Source organism: Triturus cristatus, chromosome 5_2 (assembly GCF_964204655.1).
Source record: "Triturus cristatus chromosome 5_2, aTriCri1.1, whole genome shotgun sequence".
Classification (NCBI taxonomy): domain Eukaryota; kingdom Metazoa; phylum Chordata; class Amphibia; order Caudata; family Salamandridae; genus Triturus; species Triturus cristatus.
This window is the reverse complement of record NC_140588.1, coordinates 480360198-480376839: the sequence shown is the minus strand read 5'-3', so window position 1 is coordinate 480376839 and position 16642 is coordinate 480360198. Positions and strand designations below refer to the sequence as shown.

At 42.5% G+C, this 16642-nt stretch overlaps 1 protein-coding gene across 1 annotated transcript in view; it reads right to left on the bottom strand.

The window, feature by feature from the left end:
- Positions 1 to 16441, bottom strand: part of AOAH (acyloxyacyl hydrolase) — a 780853-nt gene extending 764412 nt beyond the window's left edge. Inside the window, exon 1 of the mRNA XM_085607471.1 lies at positions 15610 to 16441. Within this exon, the coding sequence (XP_085463597.1) occupies positions 15610 to 15784 (175 nt within the window). The 5' untranslated portion in view covers positions 15785 to 16441. The remainder of the gene's footprint in view (positions 1 to 15609) is intronic.
- Positions 16442 to 16642: the final 201 nt, after the last annotated feature.

Below are 16642 nucleotides of genomic sequence, written 5' to 3'. Positions count from 1 at the left end.
TGTCAGTGGCCAGAGTTAGCAAATTATGCACTGGCAGTTTTGGCGTAGCTTGTCTCAAGTGCCAATGCTGAGAGGGCCTTTTCACAGATAAAAGCTTACATGGGAAGGAAAGAGTGAGTGTGCATGACCAAAGACTAAGAGAAGAAGTATTGTATGGTATACCACAATAAGTTTGATTTGTAAAAATGCATATGGACCTCATATGTACTGTACGCACACTGTCAATATACCATGCACTATCAGTGCAGAAAGCAAGCAATACTAAAAGCAAAATGTTCCATAAACACTGGAAAACACTGTTTCTGTTGTTTTTAATGGGATAAAATGTGTAACCAATGATATCCACTATTGTTTAAGATATTAAAAACACTGAAAAAACCCCATCAGAATTTACAAAAAAAGAAACTGTAAACAGGAAAGTCTATTTATATTTCACATGGTAGGAGATTTACAAAATACACATTTCAATCTATGAATTTGAGTAAAACTTGTTTCAATACACTTATTTGTTAACTGAGGCAGGTATTTAGCAAGACTCTGGCTGGCCTGTGAGGTTTACAGTGACATTTGTATAGTTACTATTGCAGTGATGATTAGTTTCGAAAGTACCTCTTTGAGGCCATTTCCTTCCTTTTGTGAAAATAGTTAAAATATAGTTAAAAAACAGAGTCGCTACATGGTATGGACATGGCCAACAACAGCAACAACATCAAGGCAGGTACAACAAGCAGTGGTCACAGTTGTAAGTGCAGCAGGGACAATAACAACAACAACAGCTATAACCATAGCAGTGACAAGACATGCCACCACAGCAGGAACCACAGCAGAAACAACAGCTGCAACTAGCACAGCCAAAAAACTACATGCACATCCACCACCATATTAGCAGCAATATTTTCAACCATATCTACAAGCACAGCAGGGTGCACAGCTGTGATATATTTACCAATAGCTGTTATCATAGTAGAGATTACAGCTGCCACCATGACAGGTACAACAACAGCAACCACAGCTCTAGGCACAGCACACACCATAATGGTCAGCTTTGTAGGGATAACAGTAACTGCCACAAAGGGGATGAAAGCAGCACCCACGGCTAATACCATATCAGGGAATACAGCAGCAACCATATTTACATCACTGCAGGGACCAGATAAGAAAAACATCAATGACCACACTTGCAACAAGGGGTACTTGCTTGTGAACAAAGCTTCTACCACTGCAATTACCTGAGCAGTAATCACATCTGCTACCACAGATAGGACCAAAGCATCAATGACAGTTACCGCCCAGGAAAGCACCAGCATCAGCCACAATACCTTCAGACGTAGCAGAGTGTATCGAAGCAACAAGAGAAGCTACAACATTGGTATGAAATTACTGGATTTAATAGTATGCCATGAAGGCAATACAAACTATACATGTTTGTACTCTTAACATAAAATCTACAAAAGAATAGCATACATTTCATTGCTTAAGACCTAAAACAATTAATTGAAAATATTTGATACCTTACAGCCCACAAAGCTTCGACTTAGTATGAATATTTATAATCAAAATACCAATCCACAAAATCACATTATTGAAATCTACACCATTATCTTCACCTAGTGATTGGTTAAACGATATCATAAAATATTTTCAACGAGTCATTCAACCAAATATGAGACTTATATATCTCTATTGAAATCAGGACTACAAATAGCTATCTTAAATCATGGTTAATTAATAGAAAGCAAATAAGGACACAACCAGCACAGAAGCACACGATAACATCCAATAATCAGATAAAACACCATGATACAAATACAAGCTCTAAAAACATTCAATTCAATGTGACCAACCGTTTAGATGACAATGATAAACATTTCCCGACAAAGTGACAGAGTCTCATATTATTACATTTTAAAATTACATTCATGAAATCATAAACCCTGCACATCTGTAAACTTCTAAAAGCAGGGAGTAACAAACCACTTCTTTCTTTATCAAAATATGTGAAAAATACAATTACATAAGATAGAGACAATGGAGAATATCTGCAAAAAGGACAGATGCACATATCATCACCATCCTGGTTGGCCAGCTTCCAATGTATAAAGGCAGGCACCTTCCCAAGCCGTACCTTCAATAACCACTTCCTAGTATTGGACCGCACAGCTATACAAAGGAAAACTAACTATTTTTGCAATAAAGGTCTCTCTAAGTACTTCTATTTAATTATGCCCCAATACAGGCTCTGTTCTTTGTAATGCACCAGCAATAAATACCCTTAGATCGAGCTTCCTAGTGATCTATATGAGCTTTTAAATTCAAATCATATTTAAAAAGAGGCCTACAAACCTATACACATTTACCATCTATACTTGAACACCGCTCAGTCAACATTTGTGCCTTATTTTCTGAGCAATTCTTCTAGAAAATACCATTACTTTATTTTTGGAAACATTTTTTATATATCATTTAATTTACAATATTCTGAGAATGCTTAAATTTGCATCTGAAGGCCTACCGGAGAAGGGTGCAATAAAACTGTATCCTCAGCATAGTACAATGATGAAATGGCTTTCATACCTAATTTAGGTGGGAAAGAATGAACCTGAATGAATGCTAATGGTTCATCAGCAATGTAGACTGAAAAAGGAGCAGGGTCAATATATGCACCTGCCCTAAACTGTGAGGGGTATCTATTTTCCTAGACAGTGCTCTATTTCTCCCTAATTTCATCCTTGTCATGAGCCCTCGAGGAGCTGGATTATCAGTTTTAACAATAGTTGCATGCACATCAAGGGCCATCTTTTAAGACAGCTTCCACCAAATCTGCAGCCATACTGGAGACTACAGCAGCAACCATAGCTATTGCTACAACAAACACAACAGGGTAAATCACAGATGTAACCAAAGTCGTGCCCAGAGCTGCCACCTTGGCAGAGAACACATCAACAACCACTGCTTTAATCATAACAGCTATCACAGCAGCACCCATTGCTGCCTCTCTAGCAGGAAAAACTGCAGCAAAGACAGACTGCAGCAACAACACATGCTTCCAAGGCTGCCACAATAGCCAGCACCACAGCAGCAGCAACAGCAGCCACGAAAGCACCCACAGCTGCAAGCACAGCAGGGACCAAGTCAGTGAAAACAGTTATAACCACAGCAGGGACCCCCACATCAAATAGAGCTGTCATCACAGTAGCATCAATAGCAATAGCTTCTACCACAGAAGGTAACACAGCAGCAACAACAGCTGTGACCGTACAGCTACCAACATAGTAGCAAAAATAAAACATTAGCTCCTACCACAGCAGGCACCACAGTGTTGACAGCAGATTTATCCACAGCTGTAACCATCACTACAGACAGGAAAACAGCAGCACCAACAGCTGTCAGCACAGCAGGTACCACAGCAGTGACAACAGTTATCACAAGAGCACGCACAACTATAATCACAGCAGGTAGCACAGCAATACCAACATCTGCTGCTGCAGCAGGGACAATACCAGCAACTTCAGCTCTCATAAGGGCAGGGTATTTAGCTGCTGCAACAGCAGTGACCACATTAGGGATTACACAATGACCACAGCTGTTATGGAGGCATGTACAACAACAGTTGGCAGCTAGGCAGAGGCAACAGCATTAACCATACTTGTAACCACAGCAGGGATAACAGCACCAACATTAACAATTCCCACAACACAAGGAACCACAGCAGGGCCAACAGATGCCACATTCAGCAGGAACATTAAGCCACAACAACTGCCAGTAAGGTAGGGGTTATGGCAGAGACTTCATCTCTAATTACTAAGAAAAGTGATGAGTGAATTGCTTGAATTAATCTAAGTCACAAGTAATTACTCTAGACCATAATCTAGTCAATTTTTTTGTTCACTGTGCCATAATAGCCGAGGACCAGCCATATGTAAATCAGTCTTGATCCTGTTCAATAGAAACTGTCCAGCCCACCCTACTAATTTGTGTCTCCTGTCAGCGGACCACTAGCAAGACCAGACCAGTTTCAGTCTGAAAGGACCTCTTCTTTGAAGTACAGTTTGAGTCCTCTGGCACAATGAGCTAGTAACCTTTGTTTAATATATCCTTTGTACTTATAGCATCTCACCGAGAAAAATAAACAAGCATTAGCAAAGCCAACAACGCTGCCTTTAATGTCCTAACAGCCATAAACACAGGCATGCACAAATGTGCACCGACTATTTGTGCCTGTCCCTGTGCAACCTTCCTCTTTCTTTGCCCCCTATATGTCGTGTTTCAGTGGGACCTTCCTCCTTCTATGCCACCTGTCTGTGTCCTGCTCTTTATTCTACAAGCATGAGGTCCATGCACAGGTTACAAAGTGACACTCCATAAATAATGTGTGTGTGCATTTGTGAAACCCTGTGTTTGCATACATTGCATATTACCACCAGCCCTAAAGGCTTTGGCAATGCTTGTTTCTCTATTTACACCTTACAAGCAATAACTCATTTTCTCCATTCTGCCTTTTCTATTTCTGTGAGGCTAACCCTCTGCTAATATTTATAAAACTTGTGTTTCTGAAAAATGGGTGAAAATCACATTTGTAATTTATTGGGTTACAAGTGCATTTAATAGATCACCCATCTACTCATATTCCTTGATTGTGCTATTAACATTTCAGTTCATTTTTTGATCAATTTATAATATTAAAATTCAATTAGCCTACTTTCAAAGATATTGTTTCATGTTCACTTTGTCACTTTCATATCTAAAGTGTTTAACTGGTTGGAAAAAACATAACATTCAATGTTCGGGGGAAAGGTAGCACTTTCCAAGTATGTGTGAGGGCTTTTCCATCAAACACATACGGGGTAAACAATGGGAATATTTCCATGAGCACACCCACTTTCAAATTAACATTTATAGCATTTTAGCATAAAGCTACTGAAATCTTTAAGAATTGTTTGCACACTTTTTTTGTTTACTTGCAGCCCCTGTGAATAGTCGGTGTTACAATGACACAATTATCTGTAGTTTGAGCTTTGAGGCTCTGCTTTTAAATGTTCTGGCCTGTAAACACTGAAGCTTTCAACATTTACCAAAAAGAGAGAAAAGCACCACGTTGAAAGGGCAGCTGAGATACATTTCCGGGCTGCACTGATACACTGCCAATAGCAGATTTAATTTTTCTAGTAAATCCCAGGGATAAATCCAATTTGCCTTAATGTCACATGTAATGTGTTACTTGGAAGGCCTGTACTGTTTTCCAGTGTTTTTCAAAGGGATGAAGTGACCATTAAAATAATAAATGCATTGTCCATGATGCGGCACACTTTACAAGCTCAACTGTCCATTGGTGTTTTAGTATACTTGTTATAATAAACTTACTCATTGAAATTTGTTTTATTGACCACCAAAGGCTGAAATTCGGAGTCGGAGAGCATGAGGCTGGACGGTCGAACACAGAGAAACATGTTTACTTGAGGATGCAGAGCAGCGGGTATACCGTTCATGGGTGGTATGGTTTTACATGTCATTGACCAAAGACACCTTGACGAATTCTATGTAATAACCCTCATAAATTAAGCAATATTCAAGCACGAGAATGTTAACCGCATCCAGACTTGGCAGCTCGGATATTAAAGATACCTTGTGCAGGTAAGGAGGGATGCAGGAGTTGCGGCACCAGTGATCGAAGTGGGAAACCACTGAAGTTTCATGTGAAACATTTTGGAAACAAATTAAGTACTGCATGTGCATCACGCCATGTCTGATGCTGCAATGTGTCCATGTCAGTCCAGTGTCTGGGAAACTAAATGACAAAATATTATTTTTTCTGTAAAACTGAATGTTGAAAGTAAATGCAGAGAGAATTTGTAGTTGAAAACTGGGTGCCTTTTTTTGTGCTCAAACCTCCCAAACAATTTGGAGGTGTGGCATAGTGGTATAGTGGTATGAACACCGGTTTTGGCATCTGCAGTTGTTTACTGACATCCTCCCTTAGCACTGGGTATATTTTTTAATATAGGTAAGGCGTTTACCCTATTTGTGACTGGTGTAGAAAATAACTGAACTAAGTCTAAGGCAAGCATGTGTGAAAACACTCGGGCATCACAGCCTGTGTTTAAAGAAGCCTACTTACACTTCCGGCTGAGAGACTGATGTTAGCAGCAGAGTTCAATGTTAGCCTATCTTAACCATCAATGAAGGTGCCGCCAAAACAGCAATAGAAAATACCCCAAAGTTAAATCAGAAAAAAGTAGGAGATGCTTAAATATTTGATGCTCCTGCCAGCCAAGGTGCATGTCAGCAGAATGGAAAACGTGTCACTTACTTTCTCCTGGTGATGCATGGTAGCGGCTGGAAGGGTGTCTCCCAGCAGGGGCCCCACAAACTGTACTTCTATAATTCACTTCCAAAGCCATGCTGGAGAATAATTAGAACATAGGCCAGACAGAGGCCTCTACACATAGTGGTCACAGTGGGGGAAAAAAGTAGGGTAACTGTGGGTGGAGAATCAGAGGGCGGGAATAACCCAAGCATTTGATCAGTGGGCGGAGTCAGAGGTGTGGCCATAATGCGCAAAACATCCAAATTTTTAGTATTTAGCATTTCACTGACCAGTTACAGCTTATTATGTTATTTAATTCAACCAATGGCTACACATGATTAATTAAGGTTTAATATGAGCTATTTTCATTAAAATGCATTCACAAAGTGGGATATGTTTCCAATCACAGAATTTGTTGCTGCAAAGTGGAAGGCCCTTTACAAAGGTTGACTGATCACCGTTCTCACTGCTGCATTTGTAAGTTACGCTGGTACTAATGAGGCAAAATCTTTCCAGAGACTGTTAGCATATGTGAAAAAATTGAAAATAATGAAGTATCAGAAAATATACTGCATTACGCTGCAGCCTTTTTTTTGCTGCATAATTTAGTCAACAATGCGGCATCATTTTTACCTCCTTTTCTGCATAATGAAAGTGCCCCCAAAGCAGACAGCACATGTTAAAAGTGCTTGTGCATGAAGCAGAGAGACTGTGAAGTTTGTGAACTTAGTTTGGTGTGCGTGCAAATACTGCATTGCCGCTCCCTGGTGAGTTGCAGCTTCTACTGCTGCAACAAGGCCAGTGGAGGTACCAATGGGTGAGGCAGACTGGCCTCGATGGCAGGGCCGGCTTTAACGCTGGTGGTACCCTATGCAACAATGTTTGTTGGCGACCCCAATGACCATCTCTGCCACGGATTCCCCCACTACCACCCTTTAATAGTGCCCCTTAAGTCTGCATAACCACATTCTCTCTCAGATGCATTTAATTTGATTTACAGTGCTACTCTTACCAGTGTGGGGTGTCAGAGCACTTTACATCACACACATTGCACAGAGACAATCAATTATACGTGTGTAAATCACTGTATAGGAAATGTTACATAATATAAAGGACTACAAGGTGTAGGAGTCACATGGCAACCATACTACTAAGCAGTATAGTTTAATAGTGATTGGTCTGGAGAAACACAAATTCATAATTTAAAATGTAATACTATAGTTGGGGGTTCTCTTTATTAATCAGAATTAATTTCTATCCAAGTGAACACTTTTTGCAACATTAGGATAATCAAAGACTGGGGGGAACCAAAATGCTCTAATTTATACCGTGCAGTTTGCATGCAGCTCTTAGATGACAGTTAATACCTCACTGTTCTATGTTAGGATTTTAACTTATAAACTACAAGTAAGAAAAGGACCTCTCTGACAAAAGCAGTAACACACTGACCAATTTACATTATGTGCACTTTGTGGTCTGCATGGTACATGTTCTTTACAGGAGGCACATTAATCCTCTGCGCTACCTTTCTATGAGCCAAAACTTCCACTAGACAAAACTCCGATCCCTCTCTAGGAAGAACAGTAATCACCGGAGTTATCGTGACATTTTTATTGTTGCCGAAAATTACTGGATGCCAAGAAAGAGGCAGCAAGTGCTTTTAAAACCATAATATATTTGCTAACATGATGCCCCCACCAAAAGTCAGCACCCGATGTGGTCACACTGATCACACCGCCCTAAGGCCGTGCCTTCTCAAGGGTCCTGTGACCTCAGTGACAGAGTCACTGTTGCTATAGGGTGTGCTGTTTCATAGGCCTTATCGCAAGACTGGAGGAGAACTTCAGTATGGATTGTGGTTGACAAGCCTTCAAGGTTAACCCACACTTGCCACTGCTAGGGTTCACCTGCTGGTGCTAAGACACCAGGTCTTCAAAGGTCTTGCGGGGCCTTCAAAGGTCTAGCATGAAAATGTGCTCCCTCAGGAGAGTGGTCTGAGGAACTAGTCATGAAGGCTTAACCTGGTTCCCCAGTTTCAAATTCGGCAGCTATGACCATAGTGCCACATCTTCTCCCCCACTGAACACCATACTGCCCCACTGAGAGAAACTTGCACTGCCGTCCACTACAATCCAATTTTGCCCGCTATAAACACCTGGATGCGACTCCGTTCAAATTACACACTAGACAAGAGCAATATGCTGCCTAAAAAAAAGTAACAACATCCTGGAAAAAGCAAACACTTATAGGGAATGCAAGATTATGTAAAGCATGTGAATGTAAGCAGGAACAACATAGTTACCTTAAAGCTTTTACACACACTATTCAGAAATCAGTGAGTTCTTCTGCCTGGAAAGTTAAGGACAACACTACAGGACCCGGAAGTGACCCATTTCAATGTCCATTGCTCATATCCTTACAAAACTTAAGCAGTATGGTTTAAAAAGACCACATACATGAACACAGAGCCACGGTAGACATTTGTTTTCCACTCCCCGCATCAACCAGTTATTGCAGTACCTCCAGGATTGGTGCACTTCACGACATGGGTAAAACAATGCTGTTCAAAGGAAGGCAAAAAAACGAAAGTAGCGCTTCACTGGCAAACTCTGTATAGTGAAACTAATGACACTAATGTGTTTGGGTGTTAATAAAATCAACCTGGCTATAATGGTAGAATCAAAATTCACTCGGGGGGAACACAACTGATTAGTAAAACCATAATCATGAAAAAACGATTTTTTCTTTTTTTTTTTTAAACTTTATTTATCTTTTATAATTAAATCAACAATAAAATCACATCAGTAGTTACATTAGTCTTTGGTGTGCAATATACATTCCGACGACAACACATCTGCCTCCATTTTCAATATACACTCCTAGCTCTGCGCTAATAGCACCCTTGTCCTTGCAGCCTTCTTCGGACCTGTCACACCTTTCCAATGTCACTAGGGTAGCCCAGTCTCCTAACAGGTTTTCTCCGAGAGCCATCTCCACATACATACTCTTATGCTATTTGATTACGACATTACCCGCCATCTGTACCTGTCCAGGGGAGAGCCTGATGATACCTCCACTAACACATTGCCCGCCCGGCTAAACAGTGTTCCCGTCGCCTGAGCTCACCAACCCCTGTGGGCACAATCCCGGAGCCGGAATGAGAGGAAGTGGAAGTGGGCAGAGTCGCTATATACAGTCTGTAGGGACCCCAGATATCTTTAGGGCGTGCTACGCTGGGCAGTAGGCTAGAATAAATCTCGCTGTTTATGCTGCAAAAGGCCAAATCAGTTAGCCATGCCTGGGTCGTGGGAACCGCCCCGCCCCCCCAGCGCAGCGCAATCTCTCGCTTTGCTAGCAGAGAACATATGGAAGCCAACCTCCGAGCCGACTTGGGAAAGTTGACCATATACCCCAGCAATGCCACCTCCGGGGTAGGAACCAACGTAAGCCCAAGCATCTCCCCCAGAATTTTGTGTATCTGTACCCAATACAGGTGTATGCGTGGACAGGACCAAGTCATATGGGCAAAATCAGCGTGTGGGGCGCCGCATTTCCAGCACGTGTGTGGCCTCTTCGGGTCAATAGTATGTAGTTTTGCCGGTGTCATGTAGCTTCTACGAAAAAACTTATAATGTAACAGCTTATGGCGTCTTTTGGGTGACCTTGCAGCAGGCTGACGATTGATCATCCGCAATAGGACGTCCCAGGTCAGCCTCCCATTCCAAACGCAGTTTCTCGTCCCTGCAGGGAACTTGTGCTATGCACAGTTTGTACAATTTGGAAATTATATGTGCCCCTGTTTCCTTTTCAATGAGGAGAGTCAATGGCTCGAAGGATTCAGGCTCCAATGGGAATCCCCCCACCTCAGATCTTGCTGTTAAATAAAGCCGGTTGAGAAGAAATTTGTACATGAAAGTGGCGTCCCGGAAGCGTGCCTCCTCCGAGACTGAGAATATGTGCCCGCCCGGGTACAAATCACCCATCTTGGTGATTTCAAACTTAGTCAATGTGCGTTGCACGAGCCTCTCGCCGGTTACGGGAAGCCATCGTGCATTTGGCAATGGGAGAGCAGAGGAATATAAAGTGGATTGACCTATGTAGCGTAGGAGCCTGTTCCAGGCCCAGCTAGTGGTCGATACCGTTTGTATGTCAACCGGACTTCTGGGTTCGCCTCTAGGTAGTACCGCTGCTAAGCGGTCAGGAAGCACAAAGTCCGCTCCCGGGCGCAAGAATGGAATCCGCGCATCAGGGTGGTACCAAGTGTAAGCATGCGCGCATTGTGCGATCAGGTAATATAGATAAAAATCTGGTATTCCAAGTCCGCCTCTATCATACGGGAGAGTGAGTATCTTCCACTGGACCCGGGGCTCCTTGCCTCCCCAGACCAATCTTACCAAATGGGATCGTAACGTGGCAAAAAAGCTTTGAGTGAGGGGTATGGGGATATTATTAAAAAAATATAAAAATTTAGGGAGCACTATCATCTTTATAATAGCGATTCTACCTGGCATGGATAAAGGAAGCCGTATCCATTTATCCACCTGTGACTCAAGCTTTGTTATTGCGCAGCCATAATTAAGGCGCAGCATCTGATCTTGGCTCAGGTGTATGTGGATGCCCAAATTTCTCACTCTTTATCTCCCAAAATTGTTTCAAGCTCTTTGAAATCATAGATTTCCCAGGCCAACACTGCACCCCCCTACTTGATGAGCAGCTGTAAGTCTTCATCTTTTAAATATTCTTCTTTCCATTTTTCTTCTTTCACACCAGAGGCACCTTCATCATGAATTAGAGCAATGTATAACTTATCCCATTCATTCTCATTGCAATCTTGCATGCCCAAGGGCATGCAGGATAAGAAATCGGCCAAAACATTACTTTTACGGGCACATAGCCAACCTTATGGATGAAATCTTGTAGGCGCATTGAAATTCTTGCAATTCTTGCACAATCCTTTTAAAGACCCTCAGACATGACAGTGCATTGACTGCTGCACAAAAAAGGGTGAAAATGCTCCAAAGCCCACACACTGGCTAGTGTCTCTTTCTCAATGAATAAGAATTTCTCTACCACTGGAGATAAAGCTCTAGAGGCATATGCATATGCAATAATAGTTTCCTTACCATGCTCATTGATCTGAGGCAAAACGCCTCCCAACCCTTTATTGTTTGCATCCACAGTGACCACACTCAGACAACCGAATCAAAACAACTTAGTACTAGAGCCTGCACAATAGCATTCTTGACATCCTGAAACTCCTTTTTGCATACTACTGACCACAGGAATTTAACTTAGTTCTTGAGCAACTGTCTTATAATGTATACTCTGCCTGAGAATCCTGTCACAATTTTGCATAAAATTCCACAATGCTTAGAAAATATCTAACTTTATCCTTGTTGACTGGATCCACAGCATTATTTATCGCATCCCCCAGCTGGGGCTTAGTTGCAACACCATCACCACATAGAACATGACCCAAATAAGTCACCAACTGAACTCTGAATTCACACTTGGAGTGCTCCTCGGTCAAACCCTTCTCCTCCAGATCACCCAAAACTTCATCCAAAACCTTGTCTTGTTCAGTCGTATCTTTCTAAAGACTAATATATCATCCTGGAAACACCTTACCTTTGTGCGCTTTCAAAATAACTGATACATAAGACTTCGCAAAATAGCCGCCACGGATGCCAGGCCAAAAAACATCCTTTTGTACTGGAAACACCCAGTGGGAATAATCAAAGCAGTGTACTTTTTCCCTTCGTCATCCAAAAGAATCTGGTGGTATGCTGCAGACAAGTCTATAGTAGAAAACCATTTAGCACCCTATATAAGTGTTAGCATCTCTGAGATCTTTGGTAAAGAGAATTTATCAACTACAATGTTGCTATTAAGATGGCGCAAATCTATGCACAACCTAATCTTGCCGTTACTATGTCTCACCACTACAATGGGAGAAATCCACTTGGACGATTCAATTTGTTCAATAATGTCCACACAAACTAACATCCAATTCTTTCACAATTTCATCCCAGATGAGAATAGGAATATCCCTTGCCCTGTGTATTTTTGGACAAGCATCAGTCATTAAAACTATACGGTGCCCGAAACCTTTTAACACACTCACCTTTCCAATGAAGAACATGAGAAACGTTGTCAACATTTCCGTTCACACAGTCCCACCCTCACCTCTAATCAAAACTGGGTCACGACTATTTGGTTTGAGAATAATATGTAAGTCACCTTGGTCTTTCCACCCAAGCACGGAGGGACCCTTCTTTGCCACATACAACTTTCCAATAGACTTTCTGTTCTTAAAGCTAGATACCAATGATCTGTAACCAACCATGTCTATCTTTTCCGCAGAATACCCTTCTGGACTGATATCTGGTGTCAGAAGTTTGTCCTCCATTTTCCGTTTAAATTTGGCATTCCATATTTCCTCATATTCGTGTCTGGGGAACCAGAGTCAACATACATTTGTACTGACATACCTCCAATGGTCACTGAGCTCACATGTTTCTTTTTAACCTCACACGTATTGCCTTTGATGTTTAACACAAATTGATCTTTTCCCATTTCACCCTCAACTTTGCAATGCATCACCTTTTTTTTCCAAACTCTCATCCTCACTAGAGGTGCCCTCATCAACACACTTCACTTTAAATCCTTTATTTTTCTTGCAAACTCTTGCATAGTGTCCTATCATCCCACATGCAGAACACCTTTGTTTCACAGCAGGGCAACATTTACTTGATGCCAGAAGTGAACTATTGCCACAAGGGTAATACTTTAGACCCTTTCTTTTTGCCAAATCATGAGAGTTTACGCTTTCCTTTTTTTGTTTACTCACTCCCTTGTTTTTGATTTTCCCAACAACTTCTTCAGCAGCGCCCTTAGATTCTGCTTTAAGAGCTTTAGCACTGTGACTGGATAATTCTGCCTTCCTTACTATAGCTAGAATATCTTTAAGTTCTGCATCCCCATTGATCTATAATCTCTCTTGAATAGCCGGATCACGGGAATGCATCACAACCTGATCATGAATGAGTTGTTCTTGGAGATGATCAAACTTGCAATTCCCTGCTAGTTTCTTTAATGCTGCTACATACACATAAACAGTTTCTCCCAACTCTTGCTTCCTCTGGAAAAACTTGTATCTTATGATTCCTAAACACACTTTAGAGGCAAAATGGTTATCAAAATCTCTTAACGCATCTAAAAAAAAATTGAATCTCCACCCCCCCAGTAGATGTTGTCATCTTCTTATACACTTTTAATCCCTCTGGATCCACTGAGTGTAAAAAAATCTTCAGGTTTCATCTTGCCTTCCTCACAGATTGTCTCTCAAAGTTTAGGAAATATGCCTTCCACTCAACACCTTTCATGCATGGGTTCCCTCCTGCAGCCCAGAATGCTTGTAAAGGCTGTAGTGCAAACATTTGCATCACCATGGTATTATACAACACGGATCAGACAACCCACTTAAAATATAGATAAATATCTATTTACGGAGCAGTGTGTATCACGTACGCTTCACTATGCAAACATAAGTAGAATACTGTATTATTTTAATCAATAGGCTCAATCCTAAATTATGTGCTTTTTGGGCCCAGCCGCTTTTGGCAGAGCCTGGTAGATCTGTTAGACAGCAGCCTTCTATTTTTATACACTGCCAAGAAATTAAAAAAATTATCCTAGACATCAATGCCAAACTCTGCGCTTAATACTTCAAACTGTGCTTCTCCCTTCAATATGGCCGCAAGTCGAAAGTAGTGCGTCAAGCCATGTAGGTATAGCCATGCCCGGAATGAAGTGAAGCATGAGGAAAATGCACATTTGTTTCAGCAATGCGCATCGACTGAGATTCTCTGTGGAGCACAAACAAAGATGTCCTCCAGAATGCCACGGTTCCACGCTCTCTTTCACCTCCATGAGAGAAGGCTCCTTTGAAAAAACGCTGAGGCCATTGCAGATTCCAACTGCCCAGGTGCTGGTCTTCTAGTAAGTTCCTTTAATGCAGTGAAGTTGCATTAGCAATTTACCAGTAGCTAAACACTACTAGGCTGCAGAAAACATTTCCTTCAACGCCGTACGCAAACATTCAATATCAAGCTGCTTGAAATTCAGTAATTGGTCTAAAAATTAAAATGCTGTCAAACACGGATTCTTCTATCACGGTACTTCAACAATGAAGATCGCCCAAAATTGTAGAGTCGGAGTCTTCATCTTTTCAAGTAAAAGTTTATGCAGTTGAAACACTATATGCAGCTTCACACGAAACGTCAGCTTAAGAAATCAACTGCTCCAGAGGTTCCAGTGAAAAGATTCTGCGGAACGGGGGTGGTGGGGCAGGGAGAATGAAAAATAAAAATAAAGATCACTTACCTGTTCACGCTGCATGCTTCTCAATGTCTTCTGCTCTTCACTGCTACTTGAAGCAGGAAGCACCCAGATTCCCCTAAGCCAATCGCAACACTGCTGTCACCATGACAGCAGCGTTGTGATTGGTCTGAGCACTTTGGTTCGGCGCTCAGATGGGTACTGCTAGCCTGTTCATGATCTCCACCCAGGCTGTGCATTTCAGCCCGATGGAGAACATGCTAACTGCGCATAACTGTTTGGCCGGCCCAAGACGGCCTGCAAAACCGTCATACGCACTTAAGGTGCATATACCATTCCTCCTCCTGCACTGTGACAGAAGCCCAGCCCCGCCCCACCCAACCTGGCTCCACAGAGAAAAATAAAATGATAATAACATCCTGTAATTATCATTTTATTTTCCTTTGTTGCACTGCACAGAAGCAGTGGGGCGACGCTCCTCCGCCTCAGTGGAGAAGCTGCCAGTGCTCCACACATTACAAAAGTAAACACTACATCTACATAGCACATGAAAAATACAAAATTAAATATAATACATAACACTAGTTCCCTCTAAGGAGACTGCTAGAAGCAATGGGGCGCTTCCTGCAGTGTCAGCAGAGGGCACTAGGAACGGGCATGGGCTGAACCCTTACTCCGTGCTCAGTACACATTACAAATTGGGTACTAGGCCACGTCTTGGTTCCCTTCAATTACACTCAACATTACTAATGATAAGCAACTTTCACTTCTCAGACTTGTCCAAACTGGACCCATGGTGCCAGTGTCTGAAACAGGAGATCTTCTGAAACCCTTTGTTGGTTTTTGCACCATCTTGGCCCATCCATGTATCTTCATGGCCCTACCAGATCCAGAGTCCTAGAACCGGCCTGGCTTAAGTCTAATTTGTGAACATAAGTGGCAGAGATTTAAAGCTCATTGCATACCTGCACAGGAGACTCCTCTTCCGATCTGCCAGGAAGCAGGCGAGGCGGGCTGCTGACCAATTCCCCCCACGGAGTCAGGAGAGCAGGAGGAGGGTCCTTGAAGCAGCAGCAGTAAGAGAAAAGTACCGGCCAGGGAGGCATGTGGGCCTGCGAGGACCATCACAGGCGCCTTCATTTTAGAGACAGTGTGCTCTGAGTGTGATGGGCAGCAGATAGATGTCTTCCTGGGACGGAGGCGTTGTGAGTGGCAGATATATTTAAGAACAATCTATAGTTTGCAATGAATGACTGATTTTTTTTTTCAAGCTGTGTGGGTTTGTTAAGAGGGTGTGTGTGTAAGGGCAACACTGTTACGTGAAGCGTGTGGGATGGGCTGCAGAAAAGTCCCGGGGCCAGTGACTGTTCGTATGATGTGCAATGGCTCGCGGATAACTTCTCTGAGATAAAAGCAAGGGTAGTCAGCACGAATGCAGCAAGCCCGTCTCACGGAGGGTCACGGGATGCGTGAAAGGAGCGTCATGTTCAAATCGCGAGCCCTCTGGTCGGAATTCATGGAACGCAGTGCGTCACTACTGCCTTAAAGATGCTGCAGCCTCGTATATCTCCTCCTTTGCGGTAGGGGCTGACGTGCTGTAAGAAGAGAGTGCGCGTTTCTTTTAAGGAGATTGTCACAGACCTGCGGTGCATACCCGCCTTCAGCCTGTGAGGTGCAGAACTGCCCGCCCTCTGTCCTGTGCCCGTATGTGTCCCGTGAGAGGGTTGTGCTGCCACCGCACCGGTACGGCTTCCCCCACTAACGCGCGGCTGCGGAGAGCTCTGCAGGCTTCTGAACGGACAGTTCCTGTTTTTGTCTCTTTTTTTTAGAGGAAGGAGAGCGTGAGTAATCAGAAACGGCACCTCGGGCAGTCCCTTCGGCAGAAGCGTGCAGCAGCACGAGGAAGTCCCCAGAAAATATGTAATTCAACACCATTGATAGCACATTACTGTAATGTGAATATACAGCAAATAAAGAAAGGTATGCATTAAGTCATGA